Genomic DNA, 27,143 nt, shown 5'->3' on the forward strand with positions numbered 1-27,143 from the left:
GTGTGAAACAGACTGTCTTTCCATGCACCCACTGGAAACAAGTTAAATGGTAGGAAAATATCACTTTTTAAAGATGGAGCAAAAACTCAAGAGGATAAAAGGAAACTTTTACAGAAGCTTGAGGCTGAATGATCTGAGCTTTCCACTAGGAAGCCAAGATAAACTCTCTCCCCATCAAATAATTCTGTTTTCAAAATAATACATACCCTTGAGAAACGGAGAATGCTTTCTCCGTAGAATCCGCATTGGCTATGTACCTGTGATTACTTTTGGTTTGAGAGCAGACCACAGCACGTCCAGAAGGCACTGGTGGGTTTTATCTATCTCTATGTGTGTTTTGGATAAACAGAAATAGCATAGATTCCGGGCTCCATCACGACTTTCTAACAGTCGCGCGTCTCACAATGAAGAATTACAGGAGGTGCTTTGATGTCAAACAGAGGTGGCTCCTTTTAGGAAAATGGTAAATTTCACCTTCTTTGGTTCAAAGCTCAGCAGTTCTAACCGCTCCCCACTGATGTGAATGCTGCCATTTTCTTTTATTCACTTCCTCAATGACTTGCCATCAAACACCTACAAGTCATTTTACTGCAGCAGTTTGGTCCTTGTGACACCCCAATGGGATGAAGAGAAAAAGAGACATGGTGAAAAGAAAGGGAGGAAGGAGTCACTATAGTCTTTCACTTGCAGGCTGTAAAACTGTCTTCTTGGGTCCTGCATCACAAGCGTTGAATTATAAAGAGTTTGGGGGACTTTGGGTGGGGAACACAGCTGAAAAAGACCCCCCCCTGCATTTCATTACTGGCTCAAATTAGCGGGGAGAAAGGAATAAGGCAGGAAATAAACAGATGCAACAAAAGGTCTCCAGCCTGTGGACAAGGAAGAGTGAAAATGGCCCTTTATGGACCTTAAGAAACCTAAAGCCAAGGATGCCAGTGGTTCTCAAGCCCATTGTTTGGAGGGAAGACGTCTTTAACCTCAGCAGAGTTTTGTTGCCCTCCCCAGGATCTGAATTTAAAGAGGTGATGTTTACGTAAGGGGTCTTTCCCTGATAGGAAAAATAAACCCACAGTTTATACATAGCTCTGCTTAATGCAAATAGCATATTTAGATTGAATTATTTGGAGCTTAAGGTGGTTTTTGTTCCCTCTTTCTTTCTCATTTCAATGCCACAGCTCTGATTTGCTCTTTATCAAAGGTTGGTGCATTTTAAAATGCTGTCAAGCATCAAAATTAAATGCTTCAGAGCACTAATGATATCCTTGTGATTAAGGGTTTTGCCGTCGCAGAGATGCTAAGAACTCGGGTGCTAATATTAATTGCTGTCTTCCACATCGCACCAAAGGGAGGACAGGATTCTTCCTCTGAGCTTTGCGCTACCTATGGCACCAAACACCCCTGAGCAACTTTTATTTTTTACTATGATATTGCAGTAGTTCATAGCGCTCAACAGTGCACAGAGTGCTTTCCTAGACACACGATCTTGTTTGCACTACATTCAATCAACCAGCTGGATTAGCCCCTCTGCTAATCCTTAGATAAAAATCATTAAAAGACTCAATCCCTATCCACCCTCCCTGAATACATCACTGTAAAAACTCAGCTCTGCACCCCATAGCTTTTACCTGCTGTACCATTAATAAGGACCTAAGCACATTTTCTCATAGTCAAGAAGTGAAATTGTTTTTAAAACAAACAGACAAAAGGTATGGAAGAACCTGATTATTCTAAAATTGATATGGAATTATTTTCCTATTCAACCAGAGACATGGAGCCAAATTCTCAACTAAAGTCTTCAGGAGACCGAATTAAAGGAAGTTCATTTATATTTAAATATGGAAATATTAATATTAAGCATATACTTAAAATGTATGAGGGATGCACTTTTTTTTTCCCATAAAATGATTTCCAAGGTCAGTACATACAGAATCTATTTTAAACAAATACTATAACATAAAGCAGGGTACAGTAACATTTACCAAAAGATACAACAGACCTGTGCTTCCAGTGACGGACAGAATCTAATCTGGGGACATTAATGGTGCTTTAACTAAGTTATCCAAGAGCAAGACTTTACAAAGCGTTTTAACTCAGACTCTTTTTTCCATAGAGAAATGGGTGGCAGATTATCTCAGGCAAATTCTTTATAGAGAGCTATCACCCACGTTTTAAATAATGGAATGTGATGCAATTCTTAGCCTTTACATTAAGTGTTTGCATACAGAAGTTGAAGGTCTTGGGATAGGCCTCTGTTGGCTAACTGCCCCCAAATGGGAGTTCCCCTCCCATAAATGTTTCTGGGATGGAGCTGCTTAGACAAGGTCTACATTTCCTAGATCTCTTCACATGTAGGCTGGTTCACGTTCCTGAGTTCTGGGTGTGGGTTGAAGCAGTGACTCCCCTTCTAGATCTATCACATAAATATAGCTCCCTTGGGACTCTCCATCCTCTCTAACCCACACTCTGCCAGCTCCATGTTGGGGCTCAGGTCCATCTTGGACACTCCCCATAGACCCTCCCCCTCTTCACCACCAGCTGGATGTGACCTGAGCAGGAAACAATTTTCTATCCTGTTAACTGACATTTGGGGTGACGGCAGCCCATTCAGGTCAAGTGGATCCATTCAGGGTAAAAAGCGGGCATCTTCATCGACAGATGGTCCAAGACTTACGATGGCTGTGGTTCGACTTGCTATTTTTCGACTTTATGATAGCGTGAAAACAATGCACATTCAGTCGAAACCGTACTTCGAATTTTGGATTTTGATCTTTTCCCGGGCTAGCAGACGTACTCAGAAGATCGTTCTGATTTTTCACTTTCAGTATTCAATAAATTCAACACTTTATTAGAAAATAGGCTTCGTGTTAGATGATCTCTGCCCAACCTAAGTGTTCTGAGCACATCTGAGGTGGGTGAGGCTAAGCCATGATGTTTGATAGGTTAGGTGTATTCAATGTATTTTCAACTTACAGTGAGTTGATTGGGGAGTAAGCCCATTAGAAGTCGAGGAAGAGCTGCAATAACATCTTCATACAATAACTAACTAAAATAAAGTGTAGGAGTGCCGTGGCCTGCAGAAGATTGAGCTGCACTTGAAAGCTGCCTGAATGGTCTCCCTCTTGGAAACTCCAGCTCCTGGGCACCCACAGCGAGCGGAGAGCCACTTGTTTGTGAGACACCGGTGGAGTGCTGCCCTGGGGGTCAACAATGCCAGGAACAGACTGTGCAGCTTTGCAGGGACACAAGTCACAAACACAGCCCCGGGTCTTCTAACAGTGACTGAATTCCACAGAATCACGACATGCTGGGCAGAAAGATTCAGCTGAGCTTGCTTTAATGGGAAATGGGAAAAGAGAGCAGGTTTCCAAAACGGCCTGGTTTAGTTTTCTTTTTAGAAAAGAGTTTCGTCTTCATTGCATAGCTGACAGCTCATGCAGGTAAAGACTTGGGCCACGTGAATCAGAGCTAAACGAAGAAGAATGGGCAAATGAGCAAAAATATGCTTTTGGCCTCCTCTGCAAGGCATTGTCGCACATTTAACATCATTTAATCCTTGCAACTCTCTGAAGTCCACAGTTATCGTTAGCACCTTTGATTTTCTATTTGGAAACTCCTGCAGCACAAGGAAATGAAATGATTTGACCAAAGTTATAAAATGAGATTTTTAAACCCAAGTCTGCCTGACTCAAAAGTATGTGATCCTCTCTCCATATCACATGTCTGTAAACACACAAACTCAACTAGCGTTTATGGAGTAACTAGTAAGTGCCAAGCATTGTTTTCAATCTCTTGCGTGGATTAATTCATATAATCCTCACAAATACCCTCTGAGGCAAGGTACTATTATTATTTCCATTTTATAGATTAGAAGCCCAAGGTAAAGAAAGTGTGAACGACTTGCCCCAAGTTATAGCTTGTAAGTGATGAATTCAAAGGTCAGGTCCTAGAGCCCACATTTTCAACCACTGATCTATAAAAGCCTCTAGTCTCGCCCCTTCTTTCACTGATAAGAAATTAGAGATTCGAAGGCTAAATGGCCTCTTCTTCCACAGCATCAGCTGCATAAGTAACAGAGCAAATGTTAGGTCTGCTATGTGTTAGGTTCAGGGCCATCTATGTACATTGTTGGTTGCCAGAAATCCAGAGATAAATTAGACATGATCCCCGTTAACAGACAAAGTGTAAAGCTTTGGTGATGAATCATCTCAGAACTACCTACAGAGCTAAGAAGAGCATCACCTGAAACTGAAAATTTAATTACAAAATAAAATAATAGTATTTGGAGTTAAGGAAGAAGTTGGGGGGCAAAAGGCAGGCAGGCTTCTGGAAGGTTGGCAATGTTCTTCTAATTCTTTGACCTGGTTGCTGGTCACAGAGATGTTTGCTTTGCGATAATTCACTGACGATACATTTGTCTATTTTTCTGTATGTGTATATATATATTTTTCAATAAAAAGGTTAAAGAACAAATAAACGTGTTAGCTAAGAGTATAAAAGATGGAATATTAAAATTACTAATAGAAAGACCCATTCACAATTTTTAGTTAACCCTCTGGGGTAAAAAAATCTGAAAGTGCCATGAACGATGCAAATTTTTGCAAATTAGGGCTTTTATAACTATTTAATCGCTATATTTAATACCTGAGCCATACAGCAATTGCTGCTTTCCGCAGTAAAGAAAATGCATTCTTTAAATGCCCGTTTTTCTTTTCAAAATAACTCTCTTGAATTAGCATTCCTACATGGATAGCCATTCCATTAGTGTAGAATTACAAGTGAGTGATGTCTCAATGTGAAACCAAGGCCACACCCCCCAGAATTAACTGGGAATGACTTAGGGGGAACCCAAGTATCTCTGATGCAATACAAGTGTGTCTTCTGTTTTGTCTGAGAGCTACTTGTTTTACTTTCTCTTTGCTTACTAAGAAATCTGTTGGCAGGTTCTGACAAGGATAGTCCAACACTTGCCAACAGAAACATGGCAGGATTCAGTGTGTATTTCCTGTTAAGTAAGAATGTCAGTTTGAGGCAAACAGGAAAACAAGTCTTGCCACTGGAAGGCGATTTTTAAGAATTTGTCTGAGCAAGACAACCTTTTTAAGATAAGAGAACAGGGTAAATCTAGCAACAACAGAAAAACATTAAATAAATATTTTTCCTCTGAACGCCTCTAGGGAGACGAATCTTCTCATTGAGCCTCAGTATGTTGGAAAGTATCTTGTATAAACTCTTAGTTGAAATTGTTTTATGTGTCTTGCTTAGAATGAAGAGCCCTAGGCAATATAGCCCCCTCCATGACCAACAATGCCCTCTGAAATTAATCTGGAATATGAAGGATGGTGTCAAGGAAAAGTTTTCTCCTATTGAGCAGACATACAGCATAGAGAGCGGAAAAGGATTAGCTGCTGTGAACCAAGGTTTCTGTTCCTTTAGCTGTCAGCTCCACTGGAGAGCTTCAGGCATTCCAAATCTGGAAAATAAAAGCTGTGCTGTGGGCTTCAGGTTCTTTTGTTACTCAGACAGCTGCTAATCGTCCTGCTGTTAGGAACCAATGAGACATTGCTGTAACATTTAGCTTTCTGACATCCAAGGCATCTAGATCAGTTCCCAATTAAAGATGTATTAATCACAAAGACTCTAAAAGCCAGGATGATAGATACACCCAGTAAATCTTTGCTCTTGCCTTTTACTTTCACACTCAGGTTTCTACATTTACAGGCAGAAATGCTTAAAAGCCTACTCCAGAAACTGACCAATAAAAAGCCTTGTTCATTACTCTCTATCAGATGCTTGACGATTTCCTATTCCTGAAAAGCTTTTCAGAAAGAGGTAAGACATTGATCATTCTGCTAAAAGAGGCTGTCTGCTTCAATAAATAGATCCACTGAGGCTGTTGTCATCTTGACTTTTAAGTGTGATAACTAATTCAGGAGTTTGGCTTTGACACTTGCTACAGGGATATATCCAAATTGTCTGCGTAGTTTAAAAAAAAAAAAAAAGCCCTTAGATAAACCTAGGAAAATTCAAGGAACAAAATATTAGTAACACTAATACTAATAATCTCCTCCAAGTCAGGCCAAGTCACCCTCAGGTCACGGCCCCAGTGACAGTGAATAAATTATGATTCAGATACCTGGAACAACAGAAAAGGGTATGCGTTGGATGAAGCCCCTTGAATTCTGTGCTTTGAAACTTATGTTAATGAAAGCCTCAAAGTTACTTCTTCACATTGGTTTCCATTTCACAAGGGCACTGAAGATAGCCTTATTAAATTCGGTATCATCCATATCATTTGCTGTGAATAAGTGACCTGGGTAATCAACCCCAAAACAAACAAAGAAAAAAATCACAAAATAAAAGTAGATAGCCTGACTGATACTATCATACAGACCAAGAATCCAATTTCTTTTTTTCATCCTTATATAAAATTTTTCATAGGAAGCATCTAATTACTCGAATACAAAATCAAGAGAAAAAGCCTCAACACATGAGGCTCATGTAACCTCAGAAAAACAGCCTTCGCCATTCTGAGTTATGGCAAATCTATTGAAATTAGATTCCTATTTTTAATTTCTGAGGTTAATGGAACCCGTAAGAGACAAGTACAGTATTTGCAAGGTGCCAGGTTGGTGCCAGCTCAAGGGACTGACTTCCTTGGCTTTCAATGGAGCCTGAATATATCATGAATAACTCCTTCCCCATCACTGTCTCAGTGAAAGTCCACTGTCTTCCAAGTTGAAAGATAGGAAGTCAATTAGTGTCACTTATGGGGTGAACACCTGTCGACTAAGACCTGGACTGAGACCAATTCCATTACCATAGCCATTCAATGGCTGCCAGATGGTCAGGCCTTGGACCACTTATGATGCAGTCCAGATACAAGAAGACGACCTGAAGACAGAAAGGTCCAGAGTCCCATTAATCATCTCCTGAGCCATCCCATTCCCAATCACATATACAGTTGGAACATGATACCTCTTCTTCCTAACGGTTATTTTAAAAGAGCTCATGAGCTGCTCAAAAACAAAAACAAAAAAGTCATGGCGACCCTAAACTGAGTATATAAGCTCCATAAATGGTAAGCATTTTCACCAGCCATTGTTATTTTTGTCTTTGAAATTACTTTTTAGTAACTCATCTTTCTTTCTGTTATTGCATTTTGAAACACATAGGCAGAAAAGAGAAAAAAACAGAGATGAAAAATATCTGATAAAGAATAAAGTGGAGCATGAAATTACAGGCTACAGATGATCACTGACAGGATGAGATAGGCAGAGGAAACATTCCAATACAATTTTGGTTGCAAATCTATGTGTTGTATGCTACTCGGAACTTTTCCAAGTCCAAATGTTGCTTGGCTGAAAGAACAATGGTTAAATACTGAGAAGTGATGGCCATGGATGGTAAAGTAGAAGGTTACAAGTAGAAAGAGAGACAGAGAGAGAAACAGGAAGAAGACCAATCAGGTGAAGTACTGAGGTTCTCCCTCTTATTTTCAGTTTGGTTTCACTACATGGAAGTCTGGGAAAGTTCTGAACACAGAGAATCATACTTAGGGGCCAATATCCACAAACCACAGCATGCTGAGGAACTGGGGTTTAATACTACCTACGGAAGCCTTCGTTTTATTTGTAGCCAAACCTTTCTCGTTCAGTTTCTTGCTGGCTATATAGACAAGCACAAAGAAGTGACTGGTAAGGGGGGAGTAGAGATACAGAGACCTTGGGGTTCAATTACAACCAGCATGTTTTAAAAATGCTTCATATATAAATGGTCACCACATGCTATGCTCTCAAAAAATGTAGCAATGAAATGGTATTCTTGCAGCCCTCCTATTTGAAACTCTATCTTTTTGGCAATTCTTCTGAAAGCTATGATAGAGGTTAAAAAAAAAAAGAGCATAATTTATGAGAAGGGATTTTAAGCTTGGGAATTGCCAACCAAAGAATTAATTTTTTTTAAATTTGGGGGTATCAGCCAGAAAGTAAACTGTATGTGCCAGAGTTTAAACTCCTATAGGCATTATAAGACTAAGGCTGAGAACCACCGAGATGTGAACATTTTAAATGTTATTAAGGCCAATAAATGTCTCCAACTGGGTCTGTGCTTGAGAATCCAAGATGACTTTTGTAGTCATAAAGAATAACAAAGAAAGTATTAGGCAAGTTATAACTGTTTTAGGACCTGATTGTTTTTAAAACTAGGAGGTTCATAGCATCTCACTGGGGCCTTTCTAACACAACTTGCTGAAGTGTAAAATTCAGTATTACTAGCTCCAACCAGGGATCAATCTGTAAATATCGGAAGGACCTCATTAGAACAACATTTCACCCAGAAATTGTCCCACAGTGTGGTCTCTAAGAAAGATGTTGGAGCAGGGCTCCATTACACAATGAGCAGTTTTATGAATGTTATTTCGTGTGTGTTCTAAAATAAGAAGGAAGGAAGAAAAGAGAAAGAGTGAAAGCCATCATCCAAAGAACTCATACAGTTAAGGTTATACCCTTGAAGAGTTAACAGTGAGATGCTTCCCATCTATCCATCTCCCCAAACAATACACTTTTACGTTATATCAAGATTCCTTAAATATATTACCAGCCTCTTAGAGCCACACCTTAATGAGTTGACTAACCAGCATTGATGTATACAAGGAGGGCTGTGAATATAACTTTTGCTTTTTAAAATCTATGACCACTGTTCTGGTTATAAAGACACTCAATGTTCATACGGCAAGATTCTGCTGTTATTTGTACTTCTTGCTTTCAATGGAAAACAAAGCAAGAAGGGTCCTGATTACATACTGTAATGGCAAACCTACCCCTATTTTAAATGGGGAAAATGAGATGATGTTAGCCAGGGGTTCTCCCCAACCCCAGGGTCTGGTCCCCGCTACCGGTCCGCGGCCTGTTAGGAACCGGGCCACACAACAGGAGGTGGGCGGAGGGCTAGCAAGTGAAGCTTCATCTGTTGCTTCCCATCATTGCTCACATTACCTCCTGAACCATCCCCCCCCGCAATCCTCCGTGGAAAAATTGTCTTCCACGAAACCGGTCCCTGGTGCCAAAAAAAGGTTGGGGACCGCTGATGTTAGCAACAAGAACTCCCAAGCCGCCAAAAGCATCCTCCTAGAAAGTTTCCTAAAACCTTGCTCTCCTGAAGCCCTGTAGAATCGGGATTGAATTCAGTGGGTTTCGATGCAAGTAAGGGCTCCGCCAGCAACGCTTAGGATAACCTGCAACTTTCATATATTAAAAAAAAAAGCCCTTGATTATCTTGGAGAGGGGAAGGAACACTCGATTAAGCTTTCAGCTAGTTGCATATTCAAAATCCCTGCCCTGTTTGTATGTTTGCCCTGGCTTTGATAAAGGGATATGGAAAAAGCTGTGCTCTCATCCACCTTCACGCTATTATGCTCAAAATACACACTTATTATGTGTGTATTTTTTTTAAAAAAGGGGGGTGGGTGGGATTCAGGGGGCAGACTTATAGCTTGCACTACCTTATCTAGACAACACCAACTCTTCAGGGAGTCACTGTGAGCTTGCACCTTTCAGTGCTTGTTCCAATGGATGGATCTTATCCGAGCCTGTTACATACAGCAAACCTGCTGGAGGCGGGTCCCTATTTAGCACCCGCTGTGAAGCTGAAGCTACGCATTGAAGTTGTGTTTGTATGCACACATCACTGACAAAAGGTTCCTAGATGAGAAACTTTTAAATTCAGCTACCCCCCAGCCTTCATCAAAGAGGCTTGTTTGACCAAACTGCCTGAGAAATTCACGTACACAGATTATCATTTAGAAGATTCCAGGCAAAAAGGAGTGGCCCACCCGTCCTCTTGCTCTTCCTCTCCCCTTCCCTTCCAAGAAGGGGGGCAAATCCCTACCATTTTCCCCATAAGATATTTTAGATAGATTATGTTTTAGAGAGTAGCTCTTGTGCTTTGTCATAAAGCATATAAAGCACAGGAGAGCCACAGAAGAGCTCCTTGCGGGTGGGCTGACCAATCTATCGGAATAGGGAAAGAAGGAATTTAACGTCAGAGCTGTTTCTTCAGCTATGGGTCTATATTGGCAGCCATTCGATTGATTGTTCAGCTAGATTCCAGCACTCTGGGGTACCAACCTTCACACGTGCGACTAAAATCATCAGTGACCTTTCCCAGTGAAAGCCACGGTATTCACGAGGCAAGTGATGTGTGGCACCATCTCTCTGTTTCTGTTACTGCAGTTTTGGGGCAACCAATGGAAACTTTTCCATTCTTCTGGCACAAGCTAAGGAGGAAAATATTTGTGTGGGGCGGTGGGGGTGTGTGTGCGCACGCGTGTGTGTGTGTGCGCACGCGTGTGTGTTGGGGGTGAAAGGTAGACAGAGGGGGACGATCCATTAAAAAAAGATTTTTAATACTCATAGAAATAGCTACATAAGGTATGCCTATCTTGACAGATTTAAAGTGTAAAACCTAAAAGAAATCCTCATGAGTCTTTACCTGAAGGCAACACAGAAAATGCTCTCTTCTTGTATACCAGCATGAAAACAGCACACACGGACACTGAGTTTCAGAGAAGGCTCTGTACAGCAGGGTGACAGGGACAGGTGTTTTAATAGTCTCTGCAGATTTAAGATCTCTCAATGCAGGATTAGTCCTGCAGCACGGCTCTTGGTTTTCCCCATGTTTAAAGAAAAAAAACTCTTTAAAGACATCAGTATGGGGTTAGTGAAGCTCTGATAGAAGTTTCTCTGGATCTTTTTGTTGATGTTTAGTTGCAAACTGGACCCTAGAGAGTCTCTGCTGGCTCCTCTGAGGAGCCAGTCATTCATTCAGCCAGCTGGAGTGACAGCTAGACAATTTAGAAGCTCATCCAGAACCTTTGCTAGCCCTGCGCTATTCATTTCTCATCTCAGTAGAGTACTTATTTTTGAAATCTCTTGATGGCTTCTCCGTAGGGTGTAAAAGTTGGCCGTCGTGTCCGAAGGAACAAGCATAACGCTAAAGGAATGAAAAGCAAATCAGCATTAAGACTGTCAAGCGTTTAGGGTGAACGCTGGTGAACTGATTTCCCTTCTCACAAATGAACATGTGTGTATACTTATGTAGGAGTGAAGGGAAAAGAATTAGGAAGAATAGTGCTCTCAGTTCTGGGCGTATAAATAAAACTTTCATTTTCTTAGAGTGAAATATTCACCTCTTTAAAAATGCAACTCAGTTTTTACTTATATGCAATAATTACCACTAGGCTCTACAGACATACTATTTGTCTGTGCTGTTCAGTCAACCTTGAAGCTGGATAATTTAGTAGGTTCTTTTGGAAGGCTTTTTATTTCTTTTCCCCACCAAGACTTGTGGCACCCACCCTGAATACAAATTCTTGGACCCTGGTGCCACGCACAAGAAGCTGTACTGTTGTCTATCTACCAGTTTATTTTATTCTTCATCATGATCATAATTAGTGAGCATGCATAATAATTATCGGGGTGGCAACAATATTCCATAGGCATGAAATTATTTTATGTATAAAGTTAGAATCAAGACTGTTCTCTTTAAGAAAAAAAAAAAAAATCGTACTGCTATTTTTAAAATGTATATTTCCTAGGCATTACGAAATTAAACCAGGAGCCCATGGCTGGATCAGAGCTGTTAATGAGAAAACCACAGCCTGGCTTCTCTGAAGCCCACTGTGTGCTTGTTTAGGCCTATAATGACCCCGGCACAGAAAGGACTCTCCCACCAGCTTCCACCTTAGAGGTCCTAACGACTGCATACCAACCGTTGAGGATGTGCAAACAACTTTTCAGCAAAATTTCTCAATGGAATTGTTTACAATTTGTTTAAAGAATTTTAAAATGTGTCCTCAGAAAGATTTCTGACTTAAAGATTTCACTAGTTTCATCATGTGTTTTTCCTTTACATTTCTTAGGAGTAAGAAAAAAAAAGCATCACTTATTTGAGATCAAAGGCAAACGAGACATCATCTCAGTGAGGGAGCAACCTTAAAAAGCAGCACAGATGATTATTTTAAAAAATGCTGCCAGCATCTAGGAACCATACAGCAGTGCTAAGAATGCATGTTTTCAAGAGAACCGGAACACTGCCCCCTCAGAACAGGCCCTCGAGCATATGCCACGTTCTATATTTAAACCTGAGTGTTATAAAGCAGAAACTAACACACCATTGTAAAGCAATGATACTCCAATAAAGATGTTTAAAACAAACCAAAACCAAAACCTGAGTGTCATTGGGAAAAGATTTGTGGTACAAGAAAGTAAAGGCGTGTTTGAAATCCTAATTATTTTTGTGAAATCTTGTTCATAGAGTCAAAACCTCTAGAAAGAAGCTGTCTTGCTAAATATCAAAATTGTTTCCAATGTGAGATGAACCGAAATGTCAATCCATCCCATCCTTTGCCGGAGTAGTTTCTGACAAATGACAGCAGCATTTCAACCTCTTCTCGTTGGTCCTTTCCAACTAGAGGGGTAACAATTTGAAGTAAGATTTCCAAATAATGAGTTTAAACTTTTTTTAAGGCAATGTTAATTGGATACCTGCTAGAAGCTGGGCATGTGATTTCACATTTGATCTTCACTATAAACTTGCGAGGATTAAATAGGCTGATGTGATGTGGGTAATGGTTAAGAACATGGACCCTAAAGCCAGTTACCTCCCAGCTCAAGGATTGGCTCTGGCCCAGTGCCTGATTTTGTAAATAACGTTTTATTGGGACACAGCCACGCCCATTTACATATTGTCTATGACTGCTTTTGCTTTACAAATGCAGAGTTGCATGCTGCAATGTCGTCCTCTTTTGATTTAGTACTCCAGAGCAGGGAATGGCAAACTTTTTCTGGAGAGATCTAGATGGTGAATATGTCTGCTGTGCATGTTTGCTGTGCAGGCAACTCTGCCAAAGGAACTCCACTCTGCTGTGGTTCTGGGAAAGGAGTCTTAGGCAACACACACACACACACACAGATAAGTGGGCCTTTGTTCCAATAAAACCTCTTTACAGACACTGACATTTGAATTTTATATAATTTCCAAATCTCACAAAATATTATTTTTTGATTATTTTCAGCCCTTTAGAAATAGAAAAAAACATTCTTAGGGGGTTTCAAAGCGGGGGATCAGGATTTGGGCTCTGGTTTGCCAACCCCTGCTCTAAAGCACTAACAGAAGCCAGATATTTGTCCCTCAAAAAAAAAAATCAACAGATATTTCCTTGATCTCCTCCTTACTGTTTAAGCTTATAGGAAATCCCGATCCTTCACAACTCATTTGGGTTTAGCAACCTGTTACCATTCTGCTTGTGCTTTCTGCTTGTTAATTTGATCTCGAACCACACTTGAGGCTCATCCAGCGCTGTCCCTCCCCACCAGCTATAGGCCAGAACCGCTCCAGTATGACCCTTGCACTACATCACCTTTCCTATTAAGCCAAACTAGACTTCTTGCAATCTCTACTTTCTTCTTGTTTCTTTGCACTTTTAGGCATAATTACACAATAGTCCCATGCAACTCAGAGGCAGGATTTTATATATTGAAGCTAAGGAAGCTTGCATGGGCCCTTTCCAAAGCTTGATTCTTCATTTGATATGTGCAGATGTGTAGGTTTTTTCCTGAAATCACACAAAAATTGTCTAAGCTTCAGACTCCACCAAACCTGCCCCATTCTACCATGCCTGGAGCACACTGCTTAACACAATTGCTCTAAGATGTTTCCCTTTCTTCCAACATCTCCTTGAAGCTGTCCTCTTACCATCTAGAAGACAGGTAGCAATTATACCCAGTGGGGATGAGAATTCCCACCGTTCCCCATTATCCCACTCAAATAACATAATATGTCTAATTAAAAGACAGCCAAGAAAGAGAGAATGGGAACTTACCAGTTAAGTAATAAAAGACAGAATGCCTCTTGTACTTATTTTCTTTTCTCTTCTCATTATTTTGGTTTTATTAACTTTATCACTACTTGCCCAAGAACATTCACTGATTGTTTTTACTGTAAATAAATGTGTTAATCCACAGACGGGTATCAAATATCTGTGCTGTACCGTGGCATTACAATGAGGTTCCTGCCACTTTATCATCAATGTGGTATTTTCTTGCAGTTTTCTTAATGGTCCATCCTAGGGAACAAGGCCGGTCTGACAAGCAGCACCAATTCATCTGATGACAAAGCAACTAGGATTCTTCACAAGAGCCCCCAGAGGGCCTTTTATAACGTCTATCCTCTAAGAATAGTGCTGCGAGCCCTGTGTTCCCAGCATGGAGCGATGGAACCAAACAAAGACAGGTCGGGCATGGAACTCTGAGAAGGTGGGCATTGCTATGAAGTCATAAAATCTGCTTTTCAAGCATGGCACTGGAGCAGAGTTTCTCAATCTTGGCACTATGGACTTTTCAGACCAGATACTTCTTCGTCGTGGGGTCATCCTGTGTGTTCCAGGATGTTGAGCAGCATCCCTGGACTTCACCCAGTAGATGCAATAGCACTCCCCCTCCTCCTAGTTTCGACAACCAAAAATGTCTCCCAACATTGCCAAATGTCTGGGGAGGGGTGTGGAACACCTATCTAAGAAGTACAGCTTGGAAGGACGGAGGAGAGGCAGGATTCAGATGCGTTCTGATAATTCTGCTGCAGCATTTTTGGAAGGTTTTCTCACTCTTGGAATTGCCTTAAGAGCCAGTTTCTGAACAACATATGGAAATGAAGCCCTACTTCAAGCCCTTGCTTTATTGCTCATGGCTATATTCCTGGAATCACAGAATTTTAAAATTAGAAAAGATCTTAGAGATGAGCTAGGTTCAAATAATTATGTAACCCACCGAATATCTGAACTTGTCCAAACCCAGCATGTTAAAAGATGTTTTGTCACTAGGACATGACATCCATGCTAAAGAGAGATTATCAGACGTATTTCATTGTAAAGTATCTAGAACAGCATCATATATGCAAAGTAAAAGTCAAACTGCTATAGTTGTCCTGGGTGCAACTTGGGGTAAGTAGAGAATATCAGCCATAGGGGTTCATCGCGATTTAAAACAAACAAAAGAACCTAGAGTATGGTCAAGCCCCAGAGCTGGGAGACAGGTGTTGGGGGAGGTTTAGGGGGTGCAGAGGGAAAACTGGTTCCATGATATTAAGGTCTACTGACGGCTGCCATCACAGCATTTTTAGTAAAAAGTCACAGTTTTGTTGCTTGGTCAGGAAAACCTTGTTTCATTTATGCAGCATTTCTCTCTCCTAGACACACCTCCTGCATTCATTTCCCTAAGATGGTCCACTTAAGTAAAAGTAAGCTGAAGGAAAGTCATCTAGAACACAAATCACCCAGCAGTCTGCTTATTCATTTTTCATAAGCATCAAAACCATCTCTTCCTAAACAAAAGACAGAACAAAAACCATCTCTTCCAAAACAAAAGGTGGAAGACGGAGGAAGGAAAAAGGGTTTTCAAGGGTTTCTCATTTTGTTCCGTTTGGACTGCAATGGAGGAAAGTAAGTGTAGGGAGAACATCCATTTTCCTTGTCTGATGTTTTCCTCTGGGGCTACTTCTGCTGAAGCCTCCCCCGTCCTCGCCTTCTCCTCACCTCTACTTCATGCTCTTGGCCTGGGGTGTGGGTGGAGGCTTAGGAAGAGGATCTGGGAGAAGTTATACGTCCTCAGCTCAACCCTCGCTGCTCCCTCGGACCTGCCTCCTTGCACAAAGCATCCGACATTAGGGCGACCAGAGCAGAGCAGGCTCTGTCCTGGCAAGGAGCCTGCAGTCAGCCAGCTGGGTTACACTGTCCCTGGGTGACACTGGGGCCGAGTCACCAGAGCCAGCCCTTTTGGCTATAGATACAAAGCTCACATACTTTCATCAGCTGTTCGGCTAAAGCTGGTACTCTGAGTTCCCTTTGTCTTGTCTTCTGTGTCAGTTGGGTTTGAACTCAGGAGGGGAGGAATAGGGTGTTATTAGCTCCTTAAGACACCAACTGTAAGACTGGGGTTAGAATGGCTTAAACAACCACGTGAGATCGCTGGCCCATTCACACCACGTCCCACAACTACATGATCAAAGCCCAGTTAGACCCCCATCTCCAGGCTCAGATACTCAGAGTCTGGTCTCACAAATGGGGAGATACCAAGCTGACTACAGGAATGCTATTAAGTACCTCATAATTTTAAAAGAAAGCAACTTTCTCCTTTTCGGAGCAGGATTCTCCCCAAGTTCAGGTGCTGGCTCTGATATGAGCTTAGGTGAGTTTCACCTTTACGGTGCTGTTCAACTGTGACGGTCTCAGAGGTGGTGATGATAAAACCAGGAATTCTAGGTTTTGTGTTTGTTTTTAAATACGTTACCACCAGTGAGAGAAAGAACCCTGTGAAAACAGAGCAAAAATGCAGACCCATGAAACTTGGTGGCCTCCAGGTGGTTAAAGCTAACATTCATTTATTCTATGTATTCCTTATAGAGTGAGACATCATTGCCTATAGAGGTCCCTAAGGAATTTAATTTAATGAAATGATCAGAACAAGAGCAATTAGAATATAATTGTGTGTACGTAAATATGCATAGGGGAGCTTTGATAGAGTTTATGGTTGCTACATTCATCCAGAATTTTGGCCTACATTACTAATCTGCACTACTATGAAGAAAAGGTTTGTTAGTCAAAGATAAACCATCCCGATGATTTTGAATTAGTGAACTCCAAATTGCTGTGGGATAATGAGACGGCACTGTGCACACATACGACTCTGCTAAGCAGGAGCCTTCTGGACGGCCACATAGGAGGTCTCCTTATTGAAAGATTTATTTTTAATTTTGAACAGCTTCCCAGCATTACCCTTTATGAAAATTAAAATAAGGAGCTGGAATTTTGTCCTATTCAGCAAACCTCCTGGCAGGACTGCTCGCCATGTCAGAGGAAACCTCATTGTGTCAGAGGAATTCCCTGTCCACCATTTCCCTAGATCTAGAAGAATTACACCTACTTTTAAAATAAAACTTTGACTTTGTTTCCTTCCCAGGCGTAATGTTTTTGCACATTTTCTTCTTCTGGAGGATTTTTGGCCTGTCTTCCTCGTGTTCTTTGTGCCTTCTGGCTTGGTAGGGGTTGACATAATCCCTTGGGGCTTGAATCTTTCAATATACAGAGTCAGAGAAGTCTCCCCACAAAATCTGTGGGAGCCAAGCCTGTCCTCAGCACATCTCCCAGAGGGCTACCCTCCGCCAAAGAGAATGACTTCACCTCGTACAGCCGAGGCTTCAAAGGTCCATTCCTAGTTTTAATTCCATTAAGAACACAAAGTAGTGATGTACTGGAGGATAGCCGGAAGAATACAGGGGGGCTGAACATAAGAATATTGACTGAATCATAAACCAGATTCTCTAGGCGTGCAAAGACCACTCTGCACCTTCTTGGCTCCCTGTAACTCAGAGACACTCATCTGAGGTTTCCCAGGACCTATGTGCAATACTTCCATTGCTTTCTTCCAAAAGACAACTAATAAAAAGCTGGCATTCAGAGTCCTTGTGATGCTAACAAAACCTCTTAAATTGGGCTTCCCTGGTGGCGCAGTGATTAGGAATCTGCCTGCCAATACAGGGAACACAGGTTCGAGCCCTGGTCCGGGAAGACCCCACATGCCGCAGAGCAACTAAGCCCGTGTGCCACAACTACTGAGCCTGTTCTCTACAGCCATGAGCCACAACTGCTGAGCCCGTGTGCCACAACTACTGAAGCCTGTGCGCTTACAGCCCATGCTCCACAACAAAGGATGCAACCACAATGAGAAGCCTATGCACAGCAATGAAGACCCAAAGCAGCCAAAAATAAATAAATTAAATAAATTGATTAAAAAATAATTTAAAAAAAACCCCAAAACCTCCTAAATCATACTAGCCTTTGTAGAGAAATAAAAGCGATGACCACAACAGTTTTCACATCCTAGAAGTGCAGAAATAAAAGGCAAAAACATAACCAGAGGATCTGTTCACACCACATATTTTTAAAGACTGGTCACATCTGTGTAACTGAAAATACCTTCTGGGAAGATCTGTCAGTCTAGCACCAATTCAAAAATCTTCCCTCAGTCTTAACTTTTTATTTATTCTAGAGAGTTCAGGGAAAAGTGGAAAAAGAATGACTTTGGATTGGGATACTGGAATACTTCTCACTATGGAGTCAATTAGTACAGATATATTTTACTTAACTATTGAGTACACTTACTGAAACATTCATCTAAGGGAGAAGTGCAGTAAGGCGATAGGATTGTTGGCAATTTATGATCTTTTTCTGATGAAGTGGGTTGTTCTTAAAAGCTTCACTAAAGGATAAACCACAGTCCTTTTTTCCTCCTCCCCTTTAAATCCCCAGAAATAAATAACATGGAGATGGCAATGTGAAACATGTGATAGAAATCCAGAATGGAAAATTATCATGAGAAAGTGTGGAAACTTCTTTGGGGGAAGAATGGGAGTAAGTGGGTCAGGAGCAGAGCCTAGAAATCTACATTCTAATTCACACTTTGGAATATCTGATATTCAAGATTGGATAACAGCTCTGCAATAACCTCAGCAGAAACTCTCCATGAACAGAAAATGCTTTCCAGTCATCTGAATTAGAAGAGGAAAGTGATGCAGGAAACAAGGTAAATTAACTCTCTTCCTCCACCTGTCAAGTGTGAATTTAACTATGAAAGTGGCTACAAAAGTAGGATGTGTTTGAAGGAACATTTTGTCAGCCACACAGAGCAAGCTATTCATTAAACCATTCATTGTTCACAGGCTAACCACCTAGTGATTCCAATAAAGACCCGTGTCAATTATTTTTTAATTTTTAAAATAAAAAAAACAAGATCAAAACTACATCCACTAATGCCGTTGTTGGAAAACACAGCAAATGCCAATATAGCACTCTTTGTTGGTAAAAATCAATTTTATATTCCTAAATAATATGTAAATGCGCTGATATCTGACCATGACGTTGTGACTAAAATGGCCAAGATGCATCCCTTACAAGAGAAGTCTAGCATGGAGTGACCCAACCCAATGCCATCTGTTTTCAACCAGATACTGTCTTAGCCTTCATTTAATCTCCACCACTTAGTACAATGCATGTTACACAGTTGGTATCCAAAGAAATATCTGCTGAATGAATAAACATCCTTCTAAGTATCTCTTGTATTATAATTCAGCTCACAGGTTTATGATTAGATCCCTGTAGTTCTTCAACTGGAGAACTTTAGCATCTTTCATGGAGATCGACACAAGCTCTTTCTCCATACATGTTTAGATAAACGATAAAGTGGATCCAATCCCTACCTGCTTGGTTGGTGGTCACAGTGACGGACACAGATTGGTCTGGGCTAGGGTTATACTTGGACACGCCATTCACTGCCCAGATTTCAAACGTGTAGTTGGTATGAGCCAGGAGGTCAGTGATGGAGACCTTGGTGGACTTCAGTCCGTTCTGCTGCGGGGTGTAGTGGACCCCACTTCCGCAGGGTCGGCACTTGCTGGAGTCACCTGTTCCACATTTCTTGCACACGACATTGTAGGAAATATCCTGGCGGCCACCCGTGTTCTGAGGACTGCTCCATTCCAAGTTCACCGAAGTCTCGTTGACATTTGAAATCAAGTTTAGAGGAGCAGACGGTGGACCTGGAGAAAGAAAAAAACAAAACAAAACATACTATCACATCAAGAACTGAAACTAGCCTCTGGAATCTCTTGGAGCTTATATTCTTCTCTGCAGCTACAAGAAGCAAGATGGTCCTGCTTGGCAAAGAAAGCCAAAAGCAAATCAAGCCAGCAAAAATCTTTTAAAAGAGCAATATGATAGGGAATTCCCTGGCGGTCCAGTGTTTAGGAGTCCATGCTTCCTCTGCAGGGAGCACACGTGTGCTCCCTGGTCGGGGAATTAAGATCTCACAAGCCGTGCAGCCAAAAAAATTAAAGAGCAATATGATTGAAGGCTGTATGTGTGAGTGTCATTCTCCTTCCTGAACAAACAAATGTAGCATTGACTGCCACTCTGAGACTTGAAACAACTCTATATCAAATGGGCTCCAAGCCTGACTTTCCCTCTGAAGTGGCCAGGCTTTTTTTCTCATAACTTATCTAGTCTTAATCTAGTCATCTGAAAGATGGGTATACAAATGTGTTTCTAATTCCCAGGGCTGTTGTGGGACTCTGGTAAATTAATAGTTATATACCACTTCTGAAGATAAATGATGATTCCTAAGTACAGTACATCACCATTATGGAATAAAATTAACTGCACTGTATAGATACGTCTCTTCAGTCTGACATGGCAGTTCAGAGTTAAACTATTTATCGGTAATTAAGTAGGAACTGGTTTAACCTGGTTGCAGAGATGTCGAAGGTACAGTTGTTGAGAAATCTCAACTCCAGGGCAGGGATTGTGCAAAGATTCCCAAGACCCCATGTCCTGTCCTTCAACTGACCAGGACTGCACCAGGCTCTTCTTACGATACACATTTCCACTGACGTCAAAGGTTTCCAAAATATGTCTGGTGGCAGTGGCTGTTTTGAAACAGAACTGATTGCAAACAACATAAATGGTTGGTTTAAAAATAGTAACAATAAATAAGACCACAGACTCATGATGAACCATCTCGATTCTTGCTGTAGATTAGTCTCTAGGCCAAGATGTGACACAAACTGTCTTCAGGGAGAAGAATCAGGGTGAAACAGAAAAGGGGGAATTTTTCTAGTCTGAGCTGATTCCAAAGGTCTAAAAGATACCTGCTGCACTCTAAGAAAAAAATATTGACTCACTGCAACAATTGGAAGGTTCTCTCTTTTCTTTCCTCTTTCCCATTTTGGCGTTCCAAGAAAAGAGCCAAAGCAAGTTTCAATGACAATCTGAGGCTTCTTGCTTACTCTTTCTATTCTACTTCTAATATATTTGTAATGACTGCTTTCAGGGAAATGTGTCAATGTTCCCCAGAAAAAGGAGGTTAACCGGAAGCCTGCATGAGGTCAGGAGAAGCTTTACCTAGTCAACCATAATGGAATATACTGTTCCAGACTAGCCATTGCCAGAGAATTGGAAGAGGTAACTTTTACGAATAAGGAGTCATATTCAGTATTTATTACTTAGTTCACAGTGATGAATGGCTAAAGGATTTTGGTAATAATATTGAATAAGGGTAATTCACTCTCCTTTTCTCTTTATACAACTTAACTGAAGCCTTTATTTTAACAAGGTAAGCAGGACCTCCCAATCTCCCTGGGAGACTAATTACAGACAACCTCTCTCTCTTAGTGTTAAGACTTGGTCCCCATCCTGAGAACCTTAAAGGAAAGACAGTGCTGTAAAATTTGTGTTAAAGGCAAGATTTCCCCCACAGAAGTCCTCAGAAAGAAAGCACAAATTTCCTTCTCATTTAGATTCCAAATTTATATCTATGGTCCTTAGTAGAGTGATGGAAAACAATAGGATTAAGTAAATGTTTTTTGGAATAAATCATTAGAGCTATTTGAAATCACAGACTCCTAGAGCCAGATAAGATGTTAAAGATCATTTGGCTAAATAGTCTTATTTTATAGATGAGGAAGTTGAGAGCCAGAAAGCAGAGCTGACAATACTGAAAGTTCATGCAACCTACTCAGTGAGAGTCCAACTGAAATCCCAAAGTACTAACTCCCACACTCTGGGGTTATTTCCCCATTAAAGGTAAAATAACAACAAGATCAGTGGCTTCAGCCAAAGTTTGAGAGGTAAAGATAGGAAAAGGGAAGGTGTATCTTCAATCCTGTTCAAATTCTGTAGATGTCTCTTTCCATCACAGTGAAATTGATTGCTCGTCTGCCGCTGAAGTTGACCACAGCTTGGTTCATAAAATGGGTCAAAGCCACTGGTTCTTATTTTGCTGTGACTTTCAGGGTTAAATAAGAGTGACTCTTAAATCCATTAACCTCCTTGCCAAGGTTCCTAGTCCACTTTCACATGGGAAAATGTGACACAATGAATCAAGCACAGAAGCAAAAAGTCAGTAATTAGTATGTAGGACGGGGCATGGCAGTGTCTAAACAGAGAAGAAATGGAGCAGAAAACTAAACGGTCACAGGCAGGATTCAGAGATATGACGCTGCCACGTGAAAAAAAAATACAAAGATGCTGCAGGGTTGCAAAATGGAGGGCTGGCTTTTGAAAACAAGATGCAGTGTGGAAGAGCCTTCTTCCTTGGGTCAGTGATTCTTAAAGAATCTACCCTGGAGCAAATGCTCAAGGGAGACAGAGAACTAACCAAGTTCAAGTTCAATGCTGCCTCCATGAATGGTTTGGTGAATTGTACTGCATATGTTTTATGTTTTGTTGCCATAAGGAGTGATGGTTACACAGGGCATATAGCAGCAGCTTACAAATTGGACTATAACCAGAGAATTGAGGTGGGGGAAGGAATAATACAAATGTGCACCCAGTATGATTATTATTTTGGCCTGCATATTATTTGGCCTGGGAAAGCACACTTTATAAATTAAAATCACAATGGTGGTTGTATTGTATTTGAGTTTTTTCTTTTAAAAAAAATGTTGCCAATTAAAAGATGGTAAGCACATCACATGTGTTTCCATGTGTAGGGAAAGGCCATCTCTTCCTCAGAAAAGAAAGTATCCTCTTCTCAAGAAAATGAAGAAAAAAGCTTGGCCTTTTATACAGCCAAGTCAATCTGGGCCCAATGGTCTTACTTAACAGCAGCATCTTAAAATAATCACCTGTAGAGAGGACTAAAGAGAATAATACAGGCAACATGAGTAACACTGAGTTTTTTCAAAAAACACAAGGCATCCAGAAGGAAAAAAACTTAACTCTTAGATTATCTTGTCTTCTTTTTTTTAAGTATTGAAACCCAGCAGGACCCTGTAGGGCCTTCCTGGGGACAGATCCCCATGGCCCCTCTCTCTTGTTTGTGGAAAAGCTTTAGCTTCCTAGGCCTTCCCCGAGTTCCAAAGAGCAAATTTAATCAGAGAAGTGAGAATATGTGGAAACAAAAGAAAACAGTCAAGCAAGACAAAATAATAATAGTTTAGCCATAAAACAAAGTCAAGGACCTTTAATTCCTCCTCAAGGGCTGCAGATAATATCCTGAACCATAACCATGACTTGCTCTGCAGATACTAAAACCCCCATGAGGTAAAAGAAGTTAATTGCATGCTGACACAAGCTCTAGACCCCAGACCAGTTGGAATCAAAAGGTCGATGACTGAGATTCCCGAAACATCACCCTGTTACCTCACCATCAACCAATCAGAGAATTGAGCACCAGCTGATCACATACCTTGAGACTCTCTCCCTCACACTATCTTTAGAAACCCTTCCCTGAAAGTCATCAGAGAGTTCCAGTCTTTTGAGCATTAGCTGTCCATTCTCCTCACTTGGGGCCTGGCAATAAATGCTGTACTTTCCTTCACCACAACCTTGTGTGAGTAGATTGGTTTTGCCGCAGGTCAGGTGAGCAGGCCCAAGCTTGGTTTGGTAATAGCATCGTATCTAGATACTTAGGAACAATTAAATTTCTGACAAATGCTTGCCTTTCTCATCAGAAATATGCCCACCTCTAAATGTCTTCAATTTCAAATATGAGATTTGTAACTAATAGGGATAATCGTACCATTTAATTTTCTAGTCTCCATATTGACATCATATGTACCAAGCATACACCAACATCAGGCAGCTGCAGGTCATTGTGAATTATAGGGTTTTATGTCTTCCCAAACCGCCCACTACTAGCCTCAATGTAGGACTGGCAGTAATACTGCTTATGAGATTATTCCATATTTCAGGGCATTATTTCTATTTCCTATTCTGTTCAGAACATGTAAAGGGGTTTTGCTAATCAGACACCCAGTACATATCTATTTCTATCACAGTCTGTGTGCTCCTCAAGAGAAGAATTGATGTCTTCCTCATTTCCCAGTATCTCCTATGATTCCTAGTTCAGAGCAAGCTCAATAAACTTTTGAGGAGTCATGAATGACTGGATGGAAAACTAACAAGGTCCTCTAATGCATCTTCTGCCCATCTACCTACAATGTTATTTTAAGCCTGTGAATTAATACAAGCTTCTCTGAGATAAGGCTGTACTAGCCAGCTTTTCACATACTGATTCATTACCATTAAGCCCTGTAAAGGAGTATCTCAGTGTAGCTAGTTTAATTCAAGTTCCTCTTTTCTACATTTTAAAAACACTTTGGAACAAGTAGGGAGGGCTATGTATCATATAGAGGTGGTTTCTTCTGTTAGGAAGGACTGTGGAGTCATTCAATCACTCAACAAAGAGGAGGGAGGAAAAAGAAATATTCTGATTCATTTTGATAACTTTCCTGGATAGTTGCAGGAAGGAGCAGGAAATCAAAGGGGGAAAGAAGAGACTAAAGGAAGTTAAATATGGACCATGTGAGCATCAGGAGGATGGAAGGGCAAGTACTCTTTCCACTCTTGTTTTTATAGCTCCACAACCAGCCAGTATGGCTGGAAATTTAAAATGTGGGCTCTATCAATTGAAGTTTTGTTAATTTGGGATGGGTTATTATGACTTTTCTTCCTCCATCTTGACTTCAGGGAATGATTTCTTCAGGCATGAAGCTACGGAAAACTTTATCTCTGAAGACAGTTAATTTTAACGGTTTCATGGGCCTTTTCCTTATTAACTTTTATAGAAGTATGGTTTTTCTTTTAATTTTACTTTTATGAGCAAAATTAAGACATTTTAAAATACAAATCAATCAAATACTGAAGTATATTTAAGGGGATAATAAATATCCTTCCTTTACATTTTTGGTTTTATTTGTAAAACCTGCTTGATATTCTCATATAAGCCTAAGGTTCTCTCTTCTTGCATCAAAGAATGGGGTTAGCGCGCTAAACTATTTTGAAGTTCTCATGTTTAGAATGCCTTTCACATTTTTAACATAATTTAGTGGTATGGGTAATAGCCTAACTACTAGAACAAGAAGTCAAAGGCAATAACCCTTAACTTACTAACCCTTTAGAACAACATTCAACAAACCTCTGTAAAGGGTCAGATAGTCAATATTTTAGCCTTTATGGGCTATATGGTCTCTCTAGCAACTGTTCAACTCTGCATGGTACCTCGAAAGCAATCACAGACAATACCTAAACAAATGCATATGACTGTGTCCCAAGAAAATTTTATTTGCAAAAACAAGGGCAGCTGAATTTGACCCTCAGGCCATAGTTTCCCAAGCTCTGCTACAGGGACATTGATAGGAGCGAAGCACTCTCTTCCCAGAAAGATGATCACTCATAATTTTGCACATAATTCTAGCGACTTCAAGCATACTCTGAACTAATCTAGGGAGATCACACCCCTGATTTACACACTTATACAGGTCAGGTAACAACGCTGGCTTCTGAAGTCCAAGTTACACCTACTTTCTTTGATTAAGGAAGGAATAAAATACAGAAAATATTATGGCCTATTTTTTGGGTTTCTCATTGCTCTGACCGAAATGGCCTCTGTATTTCTTGCCACTGTGGATAAATTTAATGAACATCCATTTGCTTCACTGGTGTGAAAGACTTTCTGTATCGCACAGCAGGTACTGGTGGAAGGTGCTACAATGGGTAATTATTATTTTCTAGTGGGATGTCAACTTGCATTCATTTGACAGGAGTTTGACAGTATGAAGTCCCCAAGAAACTGTAGCCAAATTACAGCAGAAGCAAAGGACTATCGCATCATATCATGTTACATCATAAAAGAAATCTTGATCTTCCTTAACCTATCATGTGCTTTCCTCTGGGAAAAGACAAGCTTTCCGAAATGAACCACACACTATCTAGAGAAATTAAATGAATGTGACATTTAAGAAGGGCAATATTCCAAGCATCAAAGAAAATTCCAGTAATTCCACAAATAATAATTCTTCCCTCCCATGTATTAGACTAAAGTGTAATTCCTGAGTAATTCAGAAAACATACTTGATGGCTTATGCCAGGATTTAAAGTAGCCCATTTAGGACAACCTGATGTTTTACACATACACTTGAAATCTGTAGGAGCCTTAATAAAATGGTTCAAAAAGGATCAGCCAACAGTAAATCCAAAGTCAAAAATACCTCCATTGTGAACTTGGAGTTTGTTATAAACCACCCCATGGAAAGTCTAGGTCAAGATAATTGCACCTTATGTACCCCATTCCAAAGTCGCAAGTCAGGTAAAATTCACTTCTTTATTCTTAGAGCAAGTAACTGAAACTTCAGCAAAAGATGGAAACCCGCTTTGAGAAATGCATTTCTGCCAAAGGGTTTAAATCTATATGGACACAAGGGGAAATGTGCCACATAAACCTGAAATTTCTGTTACTTACAACAACTGGAATTAAAGTGCCAGCAGACTACAGGACCAAAGGGTAAAAATAAGTCAAGTTTAAAACTCACATTGTTAGTAAAACTTTAAACATGCAACTCAAATCCTTTAGACTTGGTAGTTGTGCCTGGAATTCTGTCCCCTGGCTTCTTCAATAGCAGCCTCCTCCCCGCCTCCCCCGCCCCCTGGGGGGGTGTCAGCTCAAATCTCCACCTGACCACTCTCTGCAAAGTGAAATTCTTCCCTTTCCTCTATTTTAACCCAGTCTCATGATCTTTTTTTTTTCTTTCTTGTGAGAATTTTACATTATCTTGTTTATTCTTCCCATTAAAACAGAAGCTCTATGAGAACAGGAATCTTTTTTCTGGTTTATGAGCATCTTCCAGCCCTTAGAAAAATGCCAAAGGTGTAGTAGATGTTTATGAAATATCTGCTGAACAAGTGAATGAATGATGATTCATTAAGCCCAGTCCAGCTCCCTCCTCAGAAGCATCACAGCCACAACACTTGGGTATATCACATCGCAAAAGGCAAAGGTGATGGGGGAGGAAGAAAACGTCAATTACATGCTAAAAGCTTTAAAAAAAAAAGTCTGCAACCAGGGCTAGGAGATAGCTGCTAGGAAACCAAAGTAGCCAGGCTCAAGTATAAAGCAGCTTCCAAAGCTATCACACACTTTTAATACTTAGCTGATTTTTAATCACCATTTTAAAATTCAACACCTGTGCCACGAAATTAATTCTGGATATGGAAGAAACATTCCCCCGGAGCATATGGGCAGAAACATAATTCTTAAATG

The 27,143-nt window shown here is 40.6% G+C and overlaps 1 protein-coding gene across 2 annotated transcripts in view; it reads right to left on the reverse strand.

Annotated features, from left to right (window-relative positions):
• Nucleotides 1–27,143, reverse strand: part of EPHA4 (EPH receptor A4) — a 142,440-nt gene that overhangs the window by 41,297 nt on the left and 74,000 nt on the right. For both annotated transcript variants that reach the window (XM_067026977.1, XM_067026978.1), the window contains exon 5: nt 19,306–19,644. In XM_067026977.1, the coding sequence (XP_066883078.1) occupies nt 19,306–19,644 (339 nt within the window). The remainder of the gene's footprint in view (nt 1–19,305; nt 19,645–27,143) is intronic.

This window comes from Kogia breviceps, chromosome 2 (assembly GCF_026419965.1).
Source record: "Kogia breviceps isolate mKogBre1 chromosome 2, mKogBre1 haplotype 1, whole genome shotgun sequence".
NCBI lineage: Eukaryota > Metazoa > Chordata > Mammalia > Artiodactyla > Physeteridae > Kogia > Kogia breviceps.